Source organism: Phalangium opilio, unplaced genomic scaffold (assembly GCF_054372755.1).
Source record: "Phalangium opilio isolate 3A_F unplaced genomic scaffold, DU_Popi_V2 ptg000031l_1, whole genome shotgun sequence".
NCBI lineage: Eukaryota > Metazoa > Arthropoda > Arachnida > Opiliones > Phalangiidae > Phalangium > Phalangium opilio.
The window spans coordinates 10681957-10703093 of record NW_028324158.1 but is presented as its reverse complement, the minus strand read 5'-3'; the positions used below and the strand labels follow the sequence as shown (position 1 = coordinate 10703093).

Below are 21137 nucleotides of genomic sequence, written 5' to 3'. Positions count from 1 at the left end.
TTTAATACTCCCAAATATTGACTTATAATTTTTAAACTTACCTGAAGTTTGGTTAAACCTTTGAATTGAAGTTAACCATAAATTACAAAGCATATTTTGTGGTGGTCAGTTTTATTTAAGGCCAGGGGGCTGAATACATTAAATGATAAACATACGTTTTACAAAAAAAAAATATTAAATACAACGGAAACATTCACGCTTTAAGAGCTTTGTATAATAATAATAATAATTAAATTTCAAGTTTTAGTACGAAAAAAATATAATCAAATAGAGCCAAGTGTTATTTAGGTAGGGGTCTCGAAATAATGCGTTAGATTAAGTCTTTAGTTATTATTTTTTGTATTAAAGATGAAGGGACAGTTCTGTAATAATAATTAATACTTTTTGGCACCATACAAGCAAACAAAACCCAATTTTTCTTTGCCAATAATATTTAAATTTTTTTTTTTTTTTGCGCAGAGAAAACATATTAAGCCAACCCCGAAGCTCAAAAATAAGCCCATCCAAAACTTCCAGTAACTTTTTCAATTTTAATCCAGGTTATTTTTCATACTGGTTTTGTTTTCTTCAATGTCGAATTTTTTATACTTAAATTCACGCACACATTTTTTTTTTTCAGAAAAATAATACAAAAATTCGTTTGTTGATTTTTTTTTTTAAAAGAGAAAAATTGGGGATAAGGAGCTTATTTAGAAAAAGTCCCATTTTGTTTTTTGTGTTTTTATTTTGTGGATAATTCCATTCACTGAGAAGTCTTCTCGGCTTCAATGGCTAATTAATTTAGTTAATTAAATTTTTAATAATTAAATATGATAATTCAGGGATATATTTAATTTTTGAAGTAGGAATGTAGAACAGAGTAATGTGGGCGCGAGTCAAAATCCCGGACGGACCCCCTTCCACGGGACGGAGGGGGGGGGGTATGAAAGAAGAGGCGGGTGGGTCATAGCGACAGAGGTAAAAAGAATTACGGGCATTTTTCGCCGCCCCCGTAAGCAACGTCATCAAAACGTAGTTTAAGTGAGCAGCCAATAAGATAATTTAAACTTTTCGTTACGTACGTGTTGGAGGGAGGGGTTATGAGTCGGCCTGAAGTAAATACTAACCGTTCTCCATTCCTACTTCTAAATTAAATCTATCACTGGTTAATTAAAGGTGGAAAATATTAATTATGAACTAATTTCGAACCTTCTTTAGTTGGAATCCAATTCTTTTCCTTTGTTTCGGCGTGTTTTAGCACCGAAGTATCAAATCCTTCAATGTTCTGACGAAGTTTTTCTTGTTGAATTTCTAATTTATTCAACCCCAATATCGAATTTTAAGGGAATTTGGGAAAAGGACGAAATAGAAGCACAAAAGTGGAAATAGAAAAAACATTTGGTTAGAAATGTTAGTAATGCGAACAAAACCAAAAAAAATTAAAAAAAAAAAAAAAAAATGCAATTCAATTAAATTAAATTTTCTCCTTAATTTCAAATAAATTAATGAAGTAGTATTGACAATATTTAAAGGGTAATAGGATTTGTTAATATTTGGCTGTAAAAATCAAAAAATTATTAGACTCAAAATTGATAAACCTGTAAGTTATAAAACGTAACGTAACAAAGGTTAATAATAATTTTACGTGCAAAGTGGCGGGTTCCACCTTGGTGCTTTAACTGAGTGTTTCAAAAAATTTTAAAATAACCCCAGAGAGCTGCTGTATTTACATAAATAATTTTAGGCCTAAATAATCTGTTAATTATTATAACTGGGAATGCATTAGAAAAAACAAATTTTGAAAACCTCAAAAAAAGCTAAAATATAAATTTTTAAAACTATACAATAACAATTAAAGAGGGAGAGATTTAAATTTTAAACAACTTAAATAAATTAATATAATTAAGGCCCATGTTAAAGATTACTTTAAAAAATTTGTACAAATTCAGCGCGCTATTAACTATATCTTTTGTTTTCCTAACCTACGCGTTCTGAGGCTGGGGTGATTTTCTAATTATAACGCGTCTCCTGGGTTGGGCATTCATGGGTTGGGGGTCAGGTGACGGGGAGTGGGAAGAATTGGGGGAAATCTTTAATTGGGTAACGACTCTCGCTCTCGGTTCTTGAGAGTTTGACCTCGAACTGTCAGGGGTATTTTGTTGAGAATCACCCCTCATACGAGGTTGATCCATACTGGGTTGCTTCGCTGAAGAGTCAAAAAGTGTTAGAATTGATTTGAATTTTATTGACAGAAGATGTAACAACGTCATCAACTTACCATAAGGATATCTATTTGATATGTTACTGTTTACATTTTTATTCCTGGACATCGGAGTGTCCATTCTTAGTCTTTGTGGTGGTGCTTGTACAGGCACTTCGTCTTCATTTTCAGTTTCCTCCGATGACGATTCTTCCAACTTTATTGGGACCAATCTAGTAACACTTTGTTGGTTACCCCAACCTGGAGTCGGTCTTTGAGCCGCGGGTTGGGGAGGTTGCGCAACAGGTCGTTGTTGAGGTTGTACAACAGGTTTAGGTTGAGATATTTGTCTTTGAAAGTTATTGTTGGGCGCCGGTTGAGACGGTTGTGGTCTTATATGTGGCGCAGTTTGATTGACGCTAGTTTGTCTAACTGCGGGACCTCTGTTACTTTCGTTTTGTTGACCAGGAGAGTTTTTCAAGTTAAAGGTCATATTGCTGACCACTTTTGGTGTTGGCGCCTTAACCGGTTCATCTTCTGATTCAGTTTCAGTTTCTGTTTCCTCACTACTTTCCTCACCTGCACAGAAAACGGTAAACGATGCGCCATGCAAGAGTTAATATTATCACGTGTTACTTACGAGTAATTTGATGGACAAGTACTTTCGATTGGGGCGTTGCTTGCGTAAGCGGTGTTGTAACAACAGGTGTATTTGGAGTTTGTCCTGTTCTGGCTTGGTACAACCTACTTTGAGGTTGATTACTCAAGATTACAGGGGGTTTAGGACCCTGAGGAACATTGACATTCCTTTGAGGTTGAGGTGTGGGAGTTACGTATCTCGGTTGCTGTTTCATTTGTACCACCTCCTCCTCAGATTCCTCCTCACTTTCTTCTTCGGAAGATTCTTGTTTAACAACTGGTTCCGGTTTAGAAGGTGGCCATCTTTGTTGTGGCGCAGCATTAGATTGTCGGTTAGGACCACCATATACCTTACGAACCACAGGTTCTGGTTCGGGTTTAACTTTGACTGGCGTCGGGGTAACTGTGGTTTTAACTCCGGGTGAAGGCGGTGTTGGAGTAGGTTTAACTGGAGTAGGGGTGACAGTAGTCTTAACAGCTGGTGATGCTGGAGTAGCGACAGATTTTACAGGAGTCGGGGTAACAGTAGTTTTAACTGCAGGTGCAACTGGAGCAGGCGTAGCCTGAGATTTAACTGGTGTAGGAGTAACTGTAGTTTTAACTGCCGGAGCTGCAGGTGTAGCTACAGACCTGACTCGACCAGGACTATCATTTTTAACTGCAGGAGATGCGGGTGTAGCCACAGTTTTGACTGGAGTTGGACTAACACTATTAACTGGAGGAGTTGCAGGTGTAGCAACAGATCTGACTCGACCAGGAGTATCATTTTTAACTGCAGGAGATGCGGGTGCAGCCACAGTTTTGACTGGAGTTGGACTAACACTATTAACTGGAGGAGTTGCAGGTGTAGCTACAGATCTGACTCGACCAGGAGTATCATTTTTAACTGCAGGAGATGCAGGTGTAGCCACAGACTTAACTGGAGTTGGACTGACACTTTTAACTGGAGGAGCTGCAGGTGTAGCTACAGATCTGACTCGACCAGGACTATCATTTTTAACAGCAGGAGCAGGTGTAGCCACAGATTTAACTGGGATAGGAGTAACTTCAGTTTTGGTAGGTGTATCCAAAGGCCGGGAATCTCGTGATCGAATTGCGGGCGACTGTGGAGCGGCAGGTTTATTTGCTTGCGTCACAACAGGCCTTGTCTTATCAACAGTAGGTGCAGGAGCGGCGGCAGGCTTATTAGTAGATGGTTGAATAACCAGTTTTGATTGCACCGGCGCTGGTTTGTTGATAGGTAACTGAATCTGATCATATTCATCATCCTCATCGGATTCCTCTTCCGATTCTTCCTCAGATTCCTCCTCTTCCTCATCAGAACTTTCCTCAACCTTAACCGGTTGCTGCTTCACTCGCTCCCTTCCACGTTCAGGTTCCTTTGGCTTAGGCTGAACAGGTTGGTCTTCAATCGCCACCTTCTCACCTTCAATATCCTTCTGCGTTGGTAGAGTGTTTCTTTCCACGGTTTGAGTTGGTTTAAGTTTAATATTGCCTCTGTTTTCGATACTAGCCAATACCTCATCAAAACCACCATTACCACCAGCGCGAGCTTTCTTATTTTTAACCGGGCCCTCTGTAGACTTCAAGTTCTTGTTAGGTTTATCGGCGTCCTCATCTTCGAGGAGCTCTTGGATTAATTGATCCACGTCTTTACCTTCAAGTAATTTACTTAACTCCGCCTCTAATTCTCTATCCTCTTCGGTTTCCTCCTCCTCTTCAGGGGGTGTAGCCTCGCCTACGTCAGCGCTGGAACGCCTCCTTACGTCATTCTTATGTTGTGATAATGCCGATTTGTTGGATTCAAACGGTTGAGGCGTTTGTATTGATGGTTGTTTCTCAAATTTAGGCATTGGAGGCGGTGGTGGAGGTGGTATTGGTTGTGACGTTGGCATTGGTGGTGGCGGTGGTATGAACTGTGACATAGGCATTGGAGGCGGTGGAGGTGGTGGTATGGGTATGCTAGTATTACCCGGCATTGGTGGTGGAGGCGGTATACCATTCTGAGGCATAGGTGGAGGCGGAGGTGGCGCATTTGAACTTAACAACGGGGGTGCGCGCCTACTAACAATGGGGGATTCAACTACAGGAGTGTCTGTTGAGTACGAAGGCTCAGGGGCATAATCAGAAGTAATATCTGGTTCGTCATACGTCATAGGAGGGGGAATGGCGCTTACACCCCGTTTCATATTCTTTTCCATTAAAATATCTACGTAATGAATTTTGGTACTTAATTTGAAGTTCAGGTAAAGAATTCAATTCCGATTTACCATCTTTTGAGGGTAAAACATTCTTTTCAACAACTTTAACCTTTCGTAGGTTATGTTTAGTAAAGCCTTGAATACCATTAAGTAATTCTTCTAAATTAGCTCCACCTCCGTCTATACGGTTTTATAAGTCAAGATATAATAATCTCCAACACAAGTTTAGGTCTAAAATATAAAATCTACCATTTTTCGTTGCATATCTTTGACTAGATGGGCTTCGCGATCTGCTAACATCAGCATTTGGCGCTTTTAAACGTTCTACAAGAAGAATACCACAAATCTAACACAATGTTTTGAAAATATCCCATACAAGTTGCAACCCATAAAAGGACAAATCTTTCGAAGAATTTCACTTGCAATAACGTCACTTTTAAGTGGATTGCAACTTATATAGTTAAAATAATTTAAAACATTCAAAACAATACCTCGACATAAATTAGGCCTAATCGACTCCATATATATTAACGATATTAATAAGTAAATGTTAAAAACTAATTATCGCAGCCAATGCATTAATTATTAACGAATTATCGCAGCCAATGCATTAATTATTAACGAATTATCGCAGCCAATGCATTAATTATTAACGAATTATCGCAGCCAATGCATTAATTATTAACGAATTATCGCAGCCAATGCATTAATTATTAACGAATTATCGCAGCCAATGCATTAATTATTAACGAATTATCGCAGCCAATGCATTAATTATTAACGAATTATCGCAGCCAATGCATTAATTATTAACGAATTATCGCAGCCAATGCATTAATAACGAATTATCGCAGCCAATGCATTAATAACGAATTATCGCAGCCAATGCATTAATAACGAATTATCGCAATTAAATTAATTTAAAATGAAGCAACGGGTATAGGACATAATATACATGTTTGTTGGCGTAAACAAATAGTAAATATAAATATGTGTGAGAAATGCAAGAAATTAAAGCTCTGAACAAAGTAAAAATAGTCAACTGCTTTCAGCGAAAAATCTAACTTCTAAATCAGCTTGAAGCCATGCTGCACCTTGAAAATATAGCACTACTTATATTATACACTATTTGAAGCGACACTACACTACACTATAGTTAACACTAATTATGCATTTTTAATCTTTGGATCCAGAAGCTACGGAACCTGTAAAACAATGTAAATATAAACAAAAACGTCTATGAACAAAAATGCCTTACTGGCCTATATTTATTTATTTCTTGGGGTAAAATAATCTCAAGTCAAAAGAATTAACGTTCTACTAAAGTCTAAAAATGGATCATAGCTCACAACCTACAAATTTTCAAGCTGATTCAGAGCGATTTTAAAGAAAGCAGTTGACATTGGAGATATGCCAGTAATTTCGAAGATGGTGGTGGTTTTAGGAAAAAAGAAAAAAAAAGTAGTAAGAAGAGCGCTACGTACCAGTTTGTCGCGAACGTGAGGTGTCCGCTGAAGGAGCGGGAGGTGAAGGTATGTAAGCCAATGGCATATTGGCCAATGGTATGTAAGGTGATCCGCGTCTTTCAACTTTCTCCTTCGCAATATCTGTCAAAGGAGACAATCAGAATTTATCGTTAGTTTTGGGCAATGATTTACAGTTTATCATTGATGTTGTAAAAATAGAAGGGGCTATATTTTATACACATAAACTGCAAGTAAAACTAACTCCACAATAACTAACTTTCATCAATTCATATGAATCTTCGCGTAGGAAACGCTCATTTTGAAATATTTCAAAATTATTCATATTTATCTTTAAAACGTTCTGCATGTCATATTTTAAAAATTCTATGCCCCGGTTCCACACAATGAAAATATTTAGGTAAAGCCCCGATTTCTCAGCATACTGCACTTTAACTATCAAAGTTTAAAGTTTAAAACGGTTCTTACTATAAAGCTATGAAACTAAACTGCAAGGGGAAAATCTCAAAGCAGGCTGTAAAAGTTTACAGAAAAAACTAAGAGGTTCATAAATCTTACCTTCTTTGGAAGGAAGTACATTCTTCTCGACCGTTTTAGTTGGTTTCAATTTAAATTTAGAGAAACCTTGAATATTATTAAGTAATTCTTGCATATTCTTTTCGTTCTTCATATCTAAATTCCGACCAAGAAAGAAAAGAAAAGAAAAGAAAAGAGAAAATGCAATGAAGAACAAACTATCGTGACCAATCCAAAATTAGTTACGCCAACTAAGCAATGCTACCTTCAGCTTTGGGTAGACAAATTTTCTCTTTAGTCTTTGTCCGTTTCAATTTATATCTAGGAAAATTCTCAACTCCACTCTTTAGATCCTGCTGAAGTCGTTCCTGAAGAACATCTGCCGATTTTCAAAGAGAAAAACTTTTTCAGAAAAATAAAAAACAATTTGCAAACTTCGTCCCACCCTCGCACAATCTTTTTTTTTCTAAAAACTAGTCTAAGTAAAAATGCGTCAAAACAGCCAAACCCTTCAGGTGAAAAGCAGCAACGAGCAGAGTTAAAAATGTGTTTTAGTAACTTTGGTATGACGTATGGAATACTATTATACATGTAGTTAAAAAAATTCAAAAACATATGACTGTGAAATGGGGGTCGACGCAAATTTCGGAAATCTCAAATACTTTAGTCAACCTTAAAAAAGTAATCTAGATCACTAAGTTCACGGTGCTATTTTTAGGTAAGACATCCCTTTTTCGCAATGACTATACGCAGTTGTTTAACTGGAAGGTTTCGAGTTTTAAATTCTATATAAGTTGGTCTTAACGTACAACGAAGAAAACTTCGGAGTAATTTTCTTTAACTTCCCAGTAGTTTTCTTTTGCTTATGATCTATATCGCTGGCCAAGATATTCACCCGTTTGGCGGCAATATGCCAAAGGAAGTGAGTGCAGCAGCGAGTAAACTGGGTATTTATAGAATATGGCCCACCTACAATTTGGGTTTAGGCTAAACACTCAACTCCGATAAGAAAGACAAGGGGAATTGTAAGGATGGTGGTGTTTGGTCTCAACACCACTGTACGACGACGTATATTGACACGGTTAAACCATAGTACATCATTTCAAACGACCGATAGCAAAAATAAACGACAAGTTCCTGACACTCTCATGCAATCGTTCCAATAGCCTAGTAGCATCGTTATTCAAATGATTTTTCATAAGTAAAATGATTCTCCGCTAAGTTCAAAGCGTCGATAGTACTTGTCTAGGAGAGCTTTCAGTTGGAGGAGGAGCTGAGACTCGTGACATAATTTACGCTGCCATATTGGTGGGTTTAAAGCAGGAATGAAGCTGAGACCACCCAATATGGCTACCGAAGGTGTGACTACTGAAAGCTCTCTATCGTTTGTAAAAGTTATTTACAGCGAAGTTTTTGAAAAACTATCGGAGAATTACTTTACATATGAAAACAACCGACGACGATAAAGTACCTTCTGCAGTAGGAAGAACTATTTTCTCTTTCGTTTTACAGCGTTTCAGTTTGTTATGTCCGAAATTCTGTATTCCCCTCAAATGCTTTTGCTGACCTCTTTCGGATTCTATGTCTGCAAGGTTTTATTACACATTTCTTGTCAGAGACACATTTGGAAAAGTCGTTAAAACCCCGAATAGAGGAAGCTATTAGGAACTATTTCTACACCCTAAAAAAACTTTGCACATCACGTCTTTGAAAACTATATATCTAAAGGGGTCACCTTCCTTCTTTACTACAGAGGTCAAGAAAATAATTTCGGCATACAAGTATATACCTTCTTTGGTTGGTAGAACGTCTTTATAGACTGTCTTAGTTGGTTTTAATTCTGCCCGGCTAAACTCTTCAACTGAAGTTAGGAGTGGGTTATCGTGTGTTCGACCTATAACAGGATAGTATATGTCGAATAGCACCGTGTTTCAATTGTTTACCGTTTCTTAATTAAGGTCTAAGTCTAATTGGTATGGTTAAGAAAGCTTTGAAAAAGAGGAATGCGCTTACCTGGTCTCTTTATAGACTCTTGACGACTGTAAGGATGTCTTCGAGAACCAGAGTCTTGTCGTGTAAAGGATGGTCGTCGTTCAACTGGTGGAGGAGGTGGGGGAGCTGTAAGAATTGGAACTTAAACTTAATATAGTAGATAAGGACTTAATTAAAGTTTAACTTAAGCCTATGAGGAAATTTAAGTAAAGATATTTCTGGTAATGTAAACGCACCTCTTTTATGAAGGGCATTCTGCAAATCAGCCCTATTGACAACGGGCATCGCTGGCATACCAGCTGGTGCTCTTCCAGCGTATTTAGAGGCTTTTTCTTGAGCGATATCTTCTTGAGTTGGTAATACAACTTTTTCAACTGTTTTAACTTTTTTCAAATGGTCTTTCGAAAATCCATTAATGGAACTAAGTAATTCCTTCAAGGGATCGGCTTGTGGTTTAATTGTTTGGTATTTAGAAACGTCCCTTTTTCGTAAGCTACCGTATCCGAACGGTGCTTGTGGTTTTTCGGGTGTTGTTGGACCATCTTTAAGTGGAATATTTGGTTAACTGATATCGGCATTTCTTTATGAAATGATCAAGTTTTAAACATGGATATTGATAGAGGTTGAAAAGAGCTTTAAAATGAGATCAAGAACATGAAATTCGGTTGATAAGGAAGTTGCGAATTTTTCAAAGAATACTTTGAAAATATTTCAAACAAACATTTTCATGAAAAATTTGAAACTTCCTTATTTGCTGACCGATTTTCACGCGGTTTATTTCATTTTAAAGCTACGATGAATCTCTACCATAATATCGTGAGAAAAACATGGTTTACTCATTTGAAACCCGAAAATCAACACTCACCATTCTATTATACAGTGGAGTACATTTTCATGCATTTTACAAAAAGCTGTAAAATTTGGGGGGATAACAGACAGCCAAACTATTACGTATAGTTCAGTGTTACTAATTACTTCAAATTACAGTTTATTACTCATTAAATGTACGTTGTTATGAAGGGAATCCGAAATAAGACGCAATTAAGTCAAAATTGTGTTAAGGTTAATTACAAAAACACTTTGGAAATATTACAATTTTTGTATATAAATTAACAGGCTAAAAAACTTAGAGCCTGCTAACCTTCATTTTTAGATAAAGACCTCGAAAGACCTCTTTTAATCACAATTCTTTTGGTCTTATTTTGAGGTTGCGAACCTGTAAACAATTTTATTTTAAATTTCCTGGAAAAATATTTCGCTTAAAAATAATGTTCTCCCCATGAATTTTTTATTCAATTTAATTATATGTAATTGATGTTAAACGGAGCTGAAAACGATTAAATTATGGTAAAAGGGTAGGTAGGAGTTTTTCTTTTAAACCATATTGTCAATACCACTTCAAAAAACCAATTCTTAATTTCAACACAAATTAAAAATACAAAAACACTTAAATATTTTAAATATTAAAAAACGCAAAAGCTTATATTAATAAGCAATTAGTTACTATGTTTTCTAATTAACGTTTAAAGCGACATGTTGTAAATACTAATTAGTAAGCTTAAATATATAATACAATGGGCTTTCTAAAAAAACAGGGTTAATACATTGTATTACTAAGTACGCCGTTTAAGAACATCTGAACACCATAAGCATAAAGAGACAGCTGTGTACCCAAACCACAAAAGCTATTTTAACTTAACTCCGCTATGGTTTTTTTTCCTAAGCGATTTCCCAAGCTGTTGAAACATTATAATCATGTTTTTGATCTGGGTATTCAAGGGGAAGAAGTAAACAGAATGAAGAAACAGATTTAAAGTGATAGTAACTAAGCTATAGCCTGTAATTTTTTAACGACCAAAAACGTTATGGTAATAGAAAATAAAAGTTTGCTACTATCCCCATGAGAGCCCTCCACCAGTTTAAGAGAAAAGTACCATACTTCCAGAAGCTCCTAAGTTAGACAATCTGTTACCACCACCAGCTAGCTACAGAATAAGAAGTATTTATTTCAAAAGTTCACAGATAAAAATAAAGTATACTTTATTGATAATCCCCTTTAGCTCTCAGAATAGTGTCGACCCCCCCTCTGACCGTAGCACATTGAACATGCGTGAACAGGCTCATATGATGCTGGCTCTAGTACCAAGAATTAACGTTTGGATCGCCAACATAGCGCACTATTTTCTTAAAAACAAAATCTGATCTGATTCTCCTCTCGTGTAGATTGAGAGTAGGGTCGTTTGCTTCTCATGGCATCAACAGCCAAAGCCTGGGAACAGAACGATGTACACTTTTTGCTCTTAACTGTGAACTTTTGTTTATATTCTAAATCAGGAGAGCTAGGCGGGCAAACTATTAATTTTCTACTTTTGCGCCTTATGCAAGTAATAAAGCTAAGCCTAAATTAAGCCTATTATGGGATCTCACCAGTATTACTGGGTAGTACAATTTTTTCTTCCGTATCGGTGCGTTTAAGGGAGTGTCTCTTGAAATTCCTAACATCAACCAGGACTTTCTCCTGGGCTACGTCTTAATGATTCAAAAAAAGTGCGGCCAAACGAAAAAGAGAATTGAAGTAAATAAAAACATAATGGTGCATAAAAATAAACCATAAGTTGAAAATCTACATCCCAATAAGATTCATGCTTACAATGTAATTAACCCATTTGATTTTGATATTTTTTTATGTCTAATTTCAATTAAGTTGGGTCTTGTTTGTAATAATAATAAATCTGATAATTATTATTATAACGTGTTTAAAATTAATCAAATTAATACCTTCTGGTTTAGGCATGCAATTTTTCTCCTCGGTTTCAGCGTGGTTCAGATTTCCTCGCTCGAAATTTTCAACATTTTGAAGGATGGTGCTCATTTGATTCAAGGTTTTTTCAGTCTCGACCACTGATGTGCGTTTTTATTTTAAGTTTTAAAATAAAACGTGCAACAAAAACGAAAAATACACGAAAAACTTAAAAATCATGCAGACAAAAATGTGCATCAATTAACAAAACCAAAATATAATATTGTACGTGGTTTGAATATGATGTCTTCATGTAACGAATGTTTAAAAGAGGAATTTGAGTAAATGAACTCTTAACCTCAGTAATTAGACTTAATTAAATTACGTTAAATATTTATCTAATAAATCATAGACGTTCTTTCGCAATTATCTTTTAAATATTTCATAATCAAACGTCTGCTTTATATTGATAACTACATTATCTAAGCAACACTGAATAAAAAATCAGCAACTTCCTGTGGAATATTTCCAATAAAGTTTCCTAATGACTATCAACAGTTTAATTTCAAAAAGATAACAAATAAAATACAGTCCTGTAGAGAATGCCTTGCTAAGCACTTTTCAACAAGGTGTGACCTACCACATCCGCTCAAATTAAGGCTTAGGGAAAAAAATATAAAAGAATATTCTCAAAACTATCTACTTAATTTGTTACGCTGCTACGGATTAATTGTGACGAATCAAAAGGGGTGAAAAAGTTACAAGTCACTGATTGAAACAACTCGCATTAAAAAAAAATATCGCTTAATGATGTGGTTAAATCGGTAGTTAATTTATCAATATGTATTTCAAACGCATCTTTCGATGGTTATGTAGTAGATTAGATGGTTGAGATTGATAAAAAATATTTTCGACAAACAAAATAATTATCTGGTATCAACGAATATGACTGTATTTAGAGTTACTAAGAAAATATAAAAACCACAACTGTCTTTCTAAAGATCTCCTTAACAATCTCATCTACTACAAAAACGTGGCTTAATTTTTGGAATACATATTTTCAGTTTACGAGTGTCCAGGGCCAACCAACGCGTTTCAACTGCTTTTTTCTTTCGCTAAGCCTAATGTAACTAAAACATTTTTTTAATCATAAGCTTACACCACATATAAAGGCTTCACCTATGTAATATTACACCCATCTATTTTCATTACTGAAGATGGTAAACTCTCCGTGTGAAAATTATATTATAGGAAAAATGGAAGGGGTCAGTGACTGGGCAATGAATACAGACAAAACTGGACACGCATGGCTAGATTTGAGGTTGGCTTCGTAATCTCCTACCAAAGCCCGGTATAATCATAAAGAAGGAACCATTATCAAATTCCGCCCAAAATGCGAAACCTCACAAAAGATTTCGGTATATCTATTTTTCGCTATCTGACTGAGGTATGGATGGGGACTTTTGGTTTGGTTAATGCCTAAGAAGATTACCAAAAGGGTTGGATAGGAAATGATATTATAAAAGTGCCATGAAAGATGTTCCGCAATTGTAAATTATATGGTTTTATATATATTTTTTAATATTATTAACTTCATCGACGTGAAATTTGTGGCACATTCATCATTAATTCGACTAAAGGGACTTAAAGTTAAAAAACTTATTTCACATAAAATATTAAATTAAAAGATTAAACTAGACTACTAAACAGGGTTCATACATCCTTTGGAAAACCGATTTTCCCGAGTTTTCCAGGTGTTTTTGTCCAATAAATAGAGTAATAACAACGGGAGGGGCTTTTTATAGTTGAAGCAAGCCATTCATCGCAAACTTACTCAAACTCACAAATTTTCCTAACTATCTGAACTTACTAAAAATTCTAAATTTCCCCGAGTTTTTTTATCAACAATTTATTTCCTTGAGTTTTCCAGGTTTTTATGAACCCTGAATAAAGGACCAAATTATTTAAGATAATTTTATTACAATAGTAGTAGAGCGTAAGTAGGAGAGTTACCGTTTAATAACAATTAAAATTTAATACTGAAGTTGAAAATAAATTAAATAAAACTTTAAACAAATATTATCTCACTCTTAAACAAAAGCTCAAATTATTATTATAAGCTCAATCTTCAAAGCACTTTCGTTAACCCAAATTTCAAAGTAAAGTTGCTCTTAGCCTAAAACACTAAAAACATTCAAAGGAAAGGCCCTACATAGAGAGATGGGGAGGGGGAACATCTTAAGAACAGGATGGATGGGTGTATGAATAAAAATACGGTATTTTTTTTATGCAAAGAGATCTGGAATTCTCGAGAGATGACGTGTTGGCTTATTAATACAGAAATTATTTTGGCGTACATGGTCCTCGAGGAGGGAGAATTAGAGAGAAGGAAACGATGAGGCTAAAAGTAATTAAATTAATAATAAAAGTTGCTTACCTTCTTTCGATGGAAGAGGATTCTTCTCCTGGGTTTCGGCATGCTTCATTTTGTTCTGGTCGAACTTAGCAAGTTCGTTCTTGAAGTCAGCTGGGATCTTAGGTAAATCGGCCGTTCCAGACATTTTGCAAGGATCTACATAAAAATAATAAAATAAAATACTGGATTTAGAGAATGAAAATTATTTTTTTTTATTTTATAATGGAAAATATTTAGAATAGATATAAACATGCAAAGTTTATTTTTAAAGATGGTTGGTTTTGAACCTTGAAACCATAACCATAAAACGAAAGTTAAACAGCAGGTTTTCTACATTGGAAAACCGACAGTTTTCTAAAGTACTACCAACTACCACCAAGGTTGGTTGTAAAACTATGGTTTGTTCGCGCTCGAGTAACGTTCTAGGAAGACGGTGACGCCAATGGTTTTATTCGTACACTGAAGTTGAAATGGACCACGAGAAAATGTGTAAAGGGGTGCTAGAGAAATTTCCACAACCCATTATCTTAACCTTAACAGGGCTTCAGGGTAGGGTTGACAGTAATTTGTTATTAGAGCAGATTCAAGCTGAATCGAACTGAATTCTACAAGCTTTTCAGTCTGTTGTAGATAATGGTTTAATTACCCTTACAAAAGTCTGGCAATACTCGTCTGCACACACTACACCAATTTTTGGCGCCATTTCAACTTATAGCGAGTCATCCCTAATAACCAACTAACTAACCTTTATTATTATTATATAATAGAAAATAGAAAACATAAATTTAAATAGTTAAAACTTCAATAAAAGTACTTCGGGAGCAAACGACAATATTTGTTCTTGGGTGGTTTAAAAACAGGCCATGGTAAATACCACCGTTTTATAGTCTTTTGCAATCTGTTGCCTTTGTGAAACTGTGACACAACGACAAGGAACAAAGGACTTCCTTTCAAAGAATACATACACAGTATAAAAGAACATATACCAAAAACGGCGGTGCAATGCTCTATGCTCCAGATATACTAATTATATTTTTTTAGGGTTACCAACTAGCTAGCTAGCTCTGCTTTGTGTATCAAATTATAACCCCAGTCGCGAGAATTTCAGTGACTGTTTACCCGCACGTGTTTTGCTGCTTATGATTTTTTTTTTTTAGAAATTCTGACAGGCATTTTTATTTTACCCTTAATTTTAGAAGTAGAATCAACGACACGTAGGTGAAGTTTCAAGCTATGGGAACCTAGATAAGCAGCTGTGTGTTGGTTGTTGACACTGTTTTGACTCTTATACATCTACAGTTTAACCTATATCCTATAGGAAATTTTTTAAAACACATTCTATTTCTATGACTAATCAGATTTCAGCTAGAGTTTAAAAATATATAAATTTTCCTTAAGCCTTGGTATCGAAATTGATTTTTTTAAATATATTTTTGTCATATCCATGTTCAGGTTAAGCAAAATGGTTTAATGTCTCATATCCGCCTTGTTCCTATTCTTTTGTATGGGGAGTTAACACGGCGTGTCATTACTCAAAGGCGGAAGGGAAGTTCTTCTTTACGAAGAATTTCTTCCCTAATTTTGAGGGTTATTTTATGGAAAATGCTTAGTAAGCAGTGGACTAAGACGAGGAGGCTAGGGCGGAAGTCAATGGGGTCACATTCTTAAAACAGCACTTGAAGCAGTTGATTTATAGTTAGGCTTAACACACACACGCTCTTTAAGTTATAGTAGCAACCGTACCGTATACATTTGGCGGTTTAAAAAAATATAAAGATGTGATGTGTATACAGTCTTCCCGCTTTCCACACGAGTCTGAAGAAGCTTAAGGTCCATTCAGACGGTGAAGTCGTTTTGCTCGATTAACTAGACACGCGTCAAAGACTATAGGTAAAAGATTGGCTGGCAGTGAGTGTCGAGATGGCGTCACTTCGTTAGCTTCTCATTCTTAGCCATAGCTCACTCAATCATGCCTTACTGAAGCGTGATCGAGTGAGCTATGCCTTAACCAAAGCTATATGAAAAGTTTAAAGCATCTTGGCACGGTTTTTGTCATTTTAATATTCAAATGTCTTGGCTCAAAAATCATATATGTGACACTTAAGTCGTCCGCTCTCACAACAGAACAGGGAAATGAACGAGCCGACCGACTATAGTCTGAAGGGGCCTTTACTACTGGTGTCGACCCAATTCTTACGATTACGCAATTTCTCTTCGAACCAATGAAAATAAACTATCGTAGAATTTGTTAAATTAAGAAAAAATTACGTAATACATTCTATCAACAATCATCCTTAAAGTTTGATTTTAATCAAATGGACATAGTTCAACATTCTTCTCAAAACTAGACAAAAGCTAAAGGGGAAAATGCTTAAATTTTTGAACTAAGTGTATCTAAAAGTTTAAATTGAAACATAATATTTCCACTCATTTCACGACGATATCTTTGAACACAAAAAAATAGGGCCACACGATTATGTTAAGAATTTCTAACACACGATATAAAATGCACATTCTTATTTCTAACATGGAAAGCTAGCAGATTAAGAGGCCCAATACATCATATCTTGATAACCTTCCTCATATAAATGCCCTAGAAAGTATAGAGAATGCGTTGATGAACTTAGCTATGGGGTAACCAGGGGTACAACACAACCAACGATATACATCGCTAGCAAAAATTTCAAAGAGGCCCCAACTAAGACCTCTCTTTTATTATTTCGTAATTAGCTCAACTCAAAATGGGCAGCACAGTAATTAAGCCTTAAGGAAGGAAAGAAAGAAAGAAATAACAAAAATACTGGATAACAATTCTTGAGTCCAAAGGCGTTAAAACAACTGTTTCGTAACACTTAGTTAAAACCACAAATGTACTGAATTATTCCACTTCTGGTAAAGAAAACTCCCCAAATTACTATTGTAAGTAATATTGAAACACCTTCGAAAGGGTCATTCATCTAAAATTATACAATTCTGATAGTAAACCTAAACTACTATTGTTCCAGCTTTTTTCCCAGCAATCAACACTCGTTTCCATAGTAACATAAATACATTCTTAATGAGAGTCCATATGCTTTTATATTTTTTAAAATTAAATTAGGCCTAAGTGAAATTCACTATGCGCAGACTATATATTTTGCATAAGCGTGGGAGGAAGGAGACTGGGTTTAATTTTGTGACAGATGACAGGCGCACAAAGGAGCTTCCTTCAATGCATTTCAAAACCCTGTGCCGTGTTAGGCCTAGGCTAAATGTACGTATAAATGAAAGAGATGGAGTAACGCAGCTGTTTGGGACAGATGTCTAGAGAAAACGCCAGATACTAACATCACTATCGAAATGTTTAGAAACTTTGAAGACTGAATTTTCAACGACATTGGAAACACTTTAGCCTTTAACCCTTCACATAGTCTAACTAGAGCCGTCCATGACACCTAATAGACTATTCTATTAATTCCAGAAGAGAAGCAAACGAAACAGGGCGTGGGAGGTCACCTTCTTGGGTAACTTATTTCCCTCTCACCATCCAAGAAGCATCGCATGCACCGCTAGAGGCAGCACCCGACGTACAGCGAACTCGGGCGCCCTTTTACGTTGCCTCTTGGTTTGCACCAAGGGAAATAACCTGCTGCGACTGTTGTTGGTTTCTTTGCAAGTAATTAATGCAATGGTCTATTGAAGTCCAATTTCTTTTCCGAATACAGGAAACGTGGGATGGTTACATTTGGCAGGCGGACCAGATATTAAAATGAGACTCGTACCTAAAACCCCGTCCAAGTTCAGCAGACCATATCTTGGTTCTTAATTCACATGCATGTTTAAGGGAGTGGATGGATACGACATTGAAAAGGAGTAAGTTTTTGGTTTTCGGTAATTTTGAAGTTCTTACAAGGACGGTGAAATTCTCCACGTCAAATAGGTTCTTATAACAGATGCAAATTTGATATGCAAGATTGATTTTTGTTTAGTTGTAATCTGAAGTCATGTTTCAAGAAATGTAATTAAATTTAACAAATTTGTAGTTATTCATATTTTTTTTCTGTGTGTTGCCGGGGGTTGTTTATGGTTCAGATAATTCGTATCAGAATTGAAGATGCATAGTGCTTTCACATAATTTTGTCTGCAATTGTCTGCTTCAATAAATAAGATAACAACGATGTCTAACATTAAGATACGCGGCAAGACAAGTTGAAGTTTCTCCTAAATATTTGTAAAAATTAAGGGTTACTAATTACGGAATAGACCTACAACCCCTTGAAGTATAAGAAGTACTTTTAATATTTTCTTGCCATTTTTCAAACCCTGTTTAGAAGAACATCAAAGTGGCAAGTATTTGATATCAATTTAAAAGGTAAGAAATTGGGTTTTCAGATGATCAAAAGGATTTTTCTCTCGATTCCTTTAAACTTTGAAGTTTCGAAGACTTCAAAATAAAATGAACTTCAAAAGGAAACTAAAATAAAAATTCTTCTTAAAAAAAGGTCCACTTAAAAACAACCGTTCTTTCATCTTATTACCATAAATTTCAGCAACTTCAACTATTAAAAAACTGCTGATGTTCATTCGGTAAGCTGATAAAAAACTGTTGGGACGTTTAATGGGTTAACCCAATGCAATTCCTCATATAAAAATCGTGAAATGTTTGCACAAAACTAATAAAACCCAAAGCCCGTGGCACATAACCTTCAATTACGCAGTCATCGATTTGTTGGGGGCCTTGCCCATGTCCGCCCCTTGTTCCCCAAACCAACTTCCCCTTGGTTCTCGTAGCCTCTTTCTGTCTGCGAAAGAGGTCATCACCCCCGCATCGAACCGAGTGTGGTGCCGAATTAAGAGCGGATATCAAGCGGAGAACCCCCATAATACACTGCCAACCGACACTGTATTTCCACGTTTTCACACGTATCCTGTAGTCACCTTATCCTGTCACTGAAGCGAAACCCATCCTATTATCAGGCATGCTATCAACATTTATTTCAAGTTAACTCGGCAGCACGTGCAGTTTGAAGGTGGGAAATGGCACGCGCAAAATGGGTGTTGGTTTCATAGTAAGTTTACATTGGGAAATGTACGGGATTTAAGGTTGCCCTCAGTGCACACCCAAGTTGATTATCGTGTATAAGATTTAATTGATTATTCATTTTAGTCTAGACAGCGGTAACATAAGCCATGGCACTATATATCATTTCACTAGAGAGCAAGAGAGAGGTTTGAACGCGACGATGGGAGTTTCTAAGCTATACATTTTACAACTGTAATGTTTGAAGTTCATATTTGGAAGAAACATCTTGCATTTGTATCTGATAAGGCAAGTCTACGGAATAACTAAGCTACGTTTTACTTCACTTCACAGGCTTTTAACACCCCATACGCATTGTACTCTTAAAATGAGATGGTCTCCGTTGGAGATGAGGATTACAAGAGGCTGAGGATCAAAATTTAGACGGGGCGGAAACACAGGGGGGGGGAGAGAATTTCACTAGACGTTTCTATTGATTTTGCGTCCACACAACGAGGGTGGAAATACATACCATGTGTTGCTTAGTAACAAGCGAAACAATTAGATTAAATTCATCTCGATGCTCAATTTTATAATTAAATTAGTCTTAGCTAATTTTCCCCATTTTATTTTTGGCAAATATTAATAAAGAATTCTTGTAATTTATTTTTGGCACGGTTTTAATATCGCGTAGGGTACAAGGTTATTATGGTAATCAACGCGAGGGGAAACATTTTTGGCCTATTTTTAAATGGGCCAAAAAATTAAATAGGTTAAAGTGCAAATGAAAAAAAATATAAAAAACTTCTCAAACAAAATATCTCTTTTGGCTTAACGAATCGACAAAGACTTTCAGCTTATGTCGGTTGTCCTAAACGTCTGGAAAGTGGGGTGATACTTAATTTCAAAGAAAACTCTTTGAAAGTCGTCACACGTCACAAAAGTGGTTGCTTGTTCATGGTTTTAGAGAGCTAAACTTTAGAAGGAAGAACTTTTTAGCATCCTTTTTTTAGCTATTCTAAATAGTTCATATGTAACGTCATTCTAGCATGTCTAATGCTTAAATCCTTTTTCTTTTTAAACTTAGGCAATGGTTCGTAGCCCCTACATATATTTATTTAAGTTTCTAGGAAGTGCGAAAGGGGAAGTAAGTAAAAGAAAGACTTCCTAAGAGTGCATGGAAATAAGAGAAATTTAAACGCTAACAATACGTTTATGGAAATGTGCCAAAATGAACTAATTTAAAGCGGAATTTTTCTTACCAACTTTTAACTGAAACAGAGCTAAATTAGTAAATAAATTATTATATAGCCTTAACTTTAAGTATAAGTTTCAAATAATTTAAATCATTTCCTCAACACTGTTCGCGGATATCCACTTAATTTCCTATCAGTTATGGCGCTAGAAAATGGGGGAATTCAATAATATTAGAGATAATCTTATCTTTTGCTAATTTTCTGAATTACTGTTGCCCTGATTGTTGTAACCCCACGTGACGTTTTTAGTAGCGTTTGGGAAGGGAAGACTTAAAGCTATTACCATCTGAAAGGAACTTCTTGTATCTCTAATAGAACCAGAGTTAAGACGAAGTGTGTCTAAAGAATTATCATCATTTACTAATTCTGATTGTTAATTGCAACCCCAATTAACAGGTATCGTTGTAAAGGATAACGTAATGCTGTGACATACCGAAAAGAATCTTTAAATAACATCCCCAATTTGATACCACAAATTAAATCAATATAATATCACAGTAAAAACAAATTCCTTTAGGTTGCATCACCAATCAATTAATGAATAGATTATTAATTAAATTCAACAGATGATGTAATCAAGTGGCCTTTCGCCCTATCTTTTAATTTAACAATTTAAAAGTGGTATATACGAGTATAATAAAACGTCTTTAGAAATATTGTAGCCAATACAAGCACCTTAATTTTGTTAACAGGGTCAAATTTAAGCGTTTTCGGC

At 35.7% G+C, this 21137-nt stretch overlaps 2 protein-coding genes across 4 annotated transcripts in view; both read right to left on the bottom strand.

The window, feature by feature from the left end:
- Positions 1-94: 94 nt before the first annotated feature.
- Positions 95-21137, bottom strand: part of LOC149690584 (uncharacterized) — a 42795-nt gene continuing 21752 nt past the window's right edge. For 2 of the 3 annotated variants that reach the window (XM_089870142.1, XM_089870143.1), the window contains exons 2-6: positions 14189-14323; positions 11790-11912; positions 11439-11540; positions 1189-1290; positions 95-771 (exon numbers count right to left, since the gene is read on the bottom strand). In XM_089870142.1, coding sequence (XP_089726268.1) covers positions 743-771; positions 1189-1290; positions 11439-11540; positions 11790-11912; positions 14189-14312 — 480 coding nt within the window. In that variant the 5' untranslated portion in view covers positions 14313-14323 and the 3' untranslated portion in view covers positions 95-742. The remainder of the gene's footprint in view (positions 772-1188; positions 1291-11438; positions 11541-11789; positions 11913-14188; positions 14324-21137) is intronic. The other variant, XM_089870144.1, reaches the window with a different exon arrangement.
- Positions 1329-9572, bottom strand: LOC149690585 (uncharacterized). Its single transcript, XM_089870141.1, has 11 exons — positions 9248-9572; positions 9033-9137; positions 8809-8913; positions 8491-8604; positions 7285-7398; positions 7062-7175; positions 6504-6626; positions 5269-5343; positions 5089-5199; positions 2820-5027; positions 1329-2758 (listed from the first exon to the last, which is right to left on the bottom strand). The coding sequence occupies exons 1-11, from the start codon at positions 9303-9305 to the stop codon at positions 1962-1964; spliced, it is 3924 nt and encodes a 1307-aa protein (XP_089726267.1). The 5' UTR covers positions 9306-9572; the 3' UTR covers positions 1329-1961.

Excerpts from the sequence above, each read along its gene's own strand:
- LOC149690585 (XM_089870141.1), bottom strand. The coding sequence starts at position 9,305 with ATGCCAGCGATGCCCGTTGTCAATAGGGCTGATTTGCAGAATGCCCTT. Across the intron at positions 7,176-7,284 it reads TTGTCTACCCAAAGCTGAAG|ATATGAAGAACGAAAAGAAT; the intron begins GTAGCATTGCTT and ends GTCGGAATTTAG. Across the intron at positions 5,028-5,088 it reads TGTTTTACCCTCAAAAGATG|ATATTTTAATGGAAAAGAAT; the intron begins GTAAATCGGAAT and ends TTCATTACGTAG.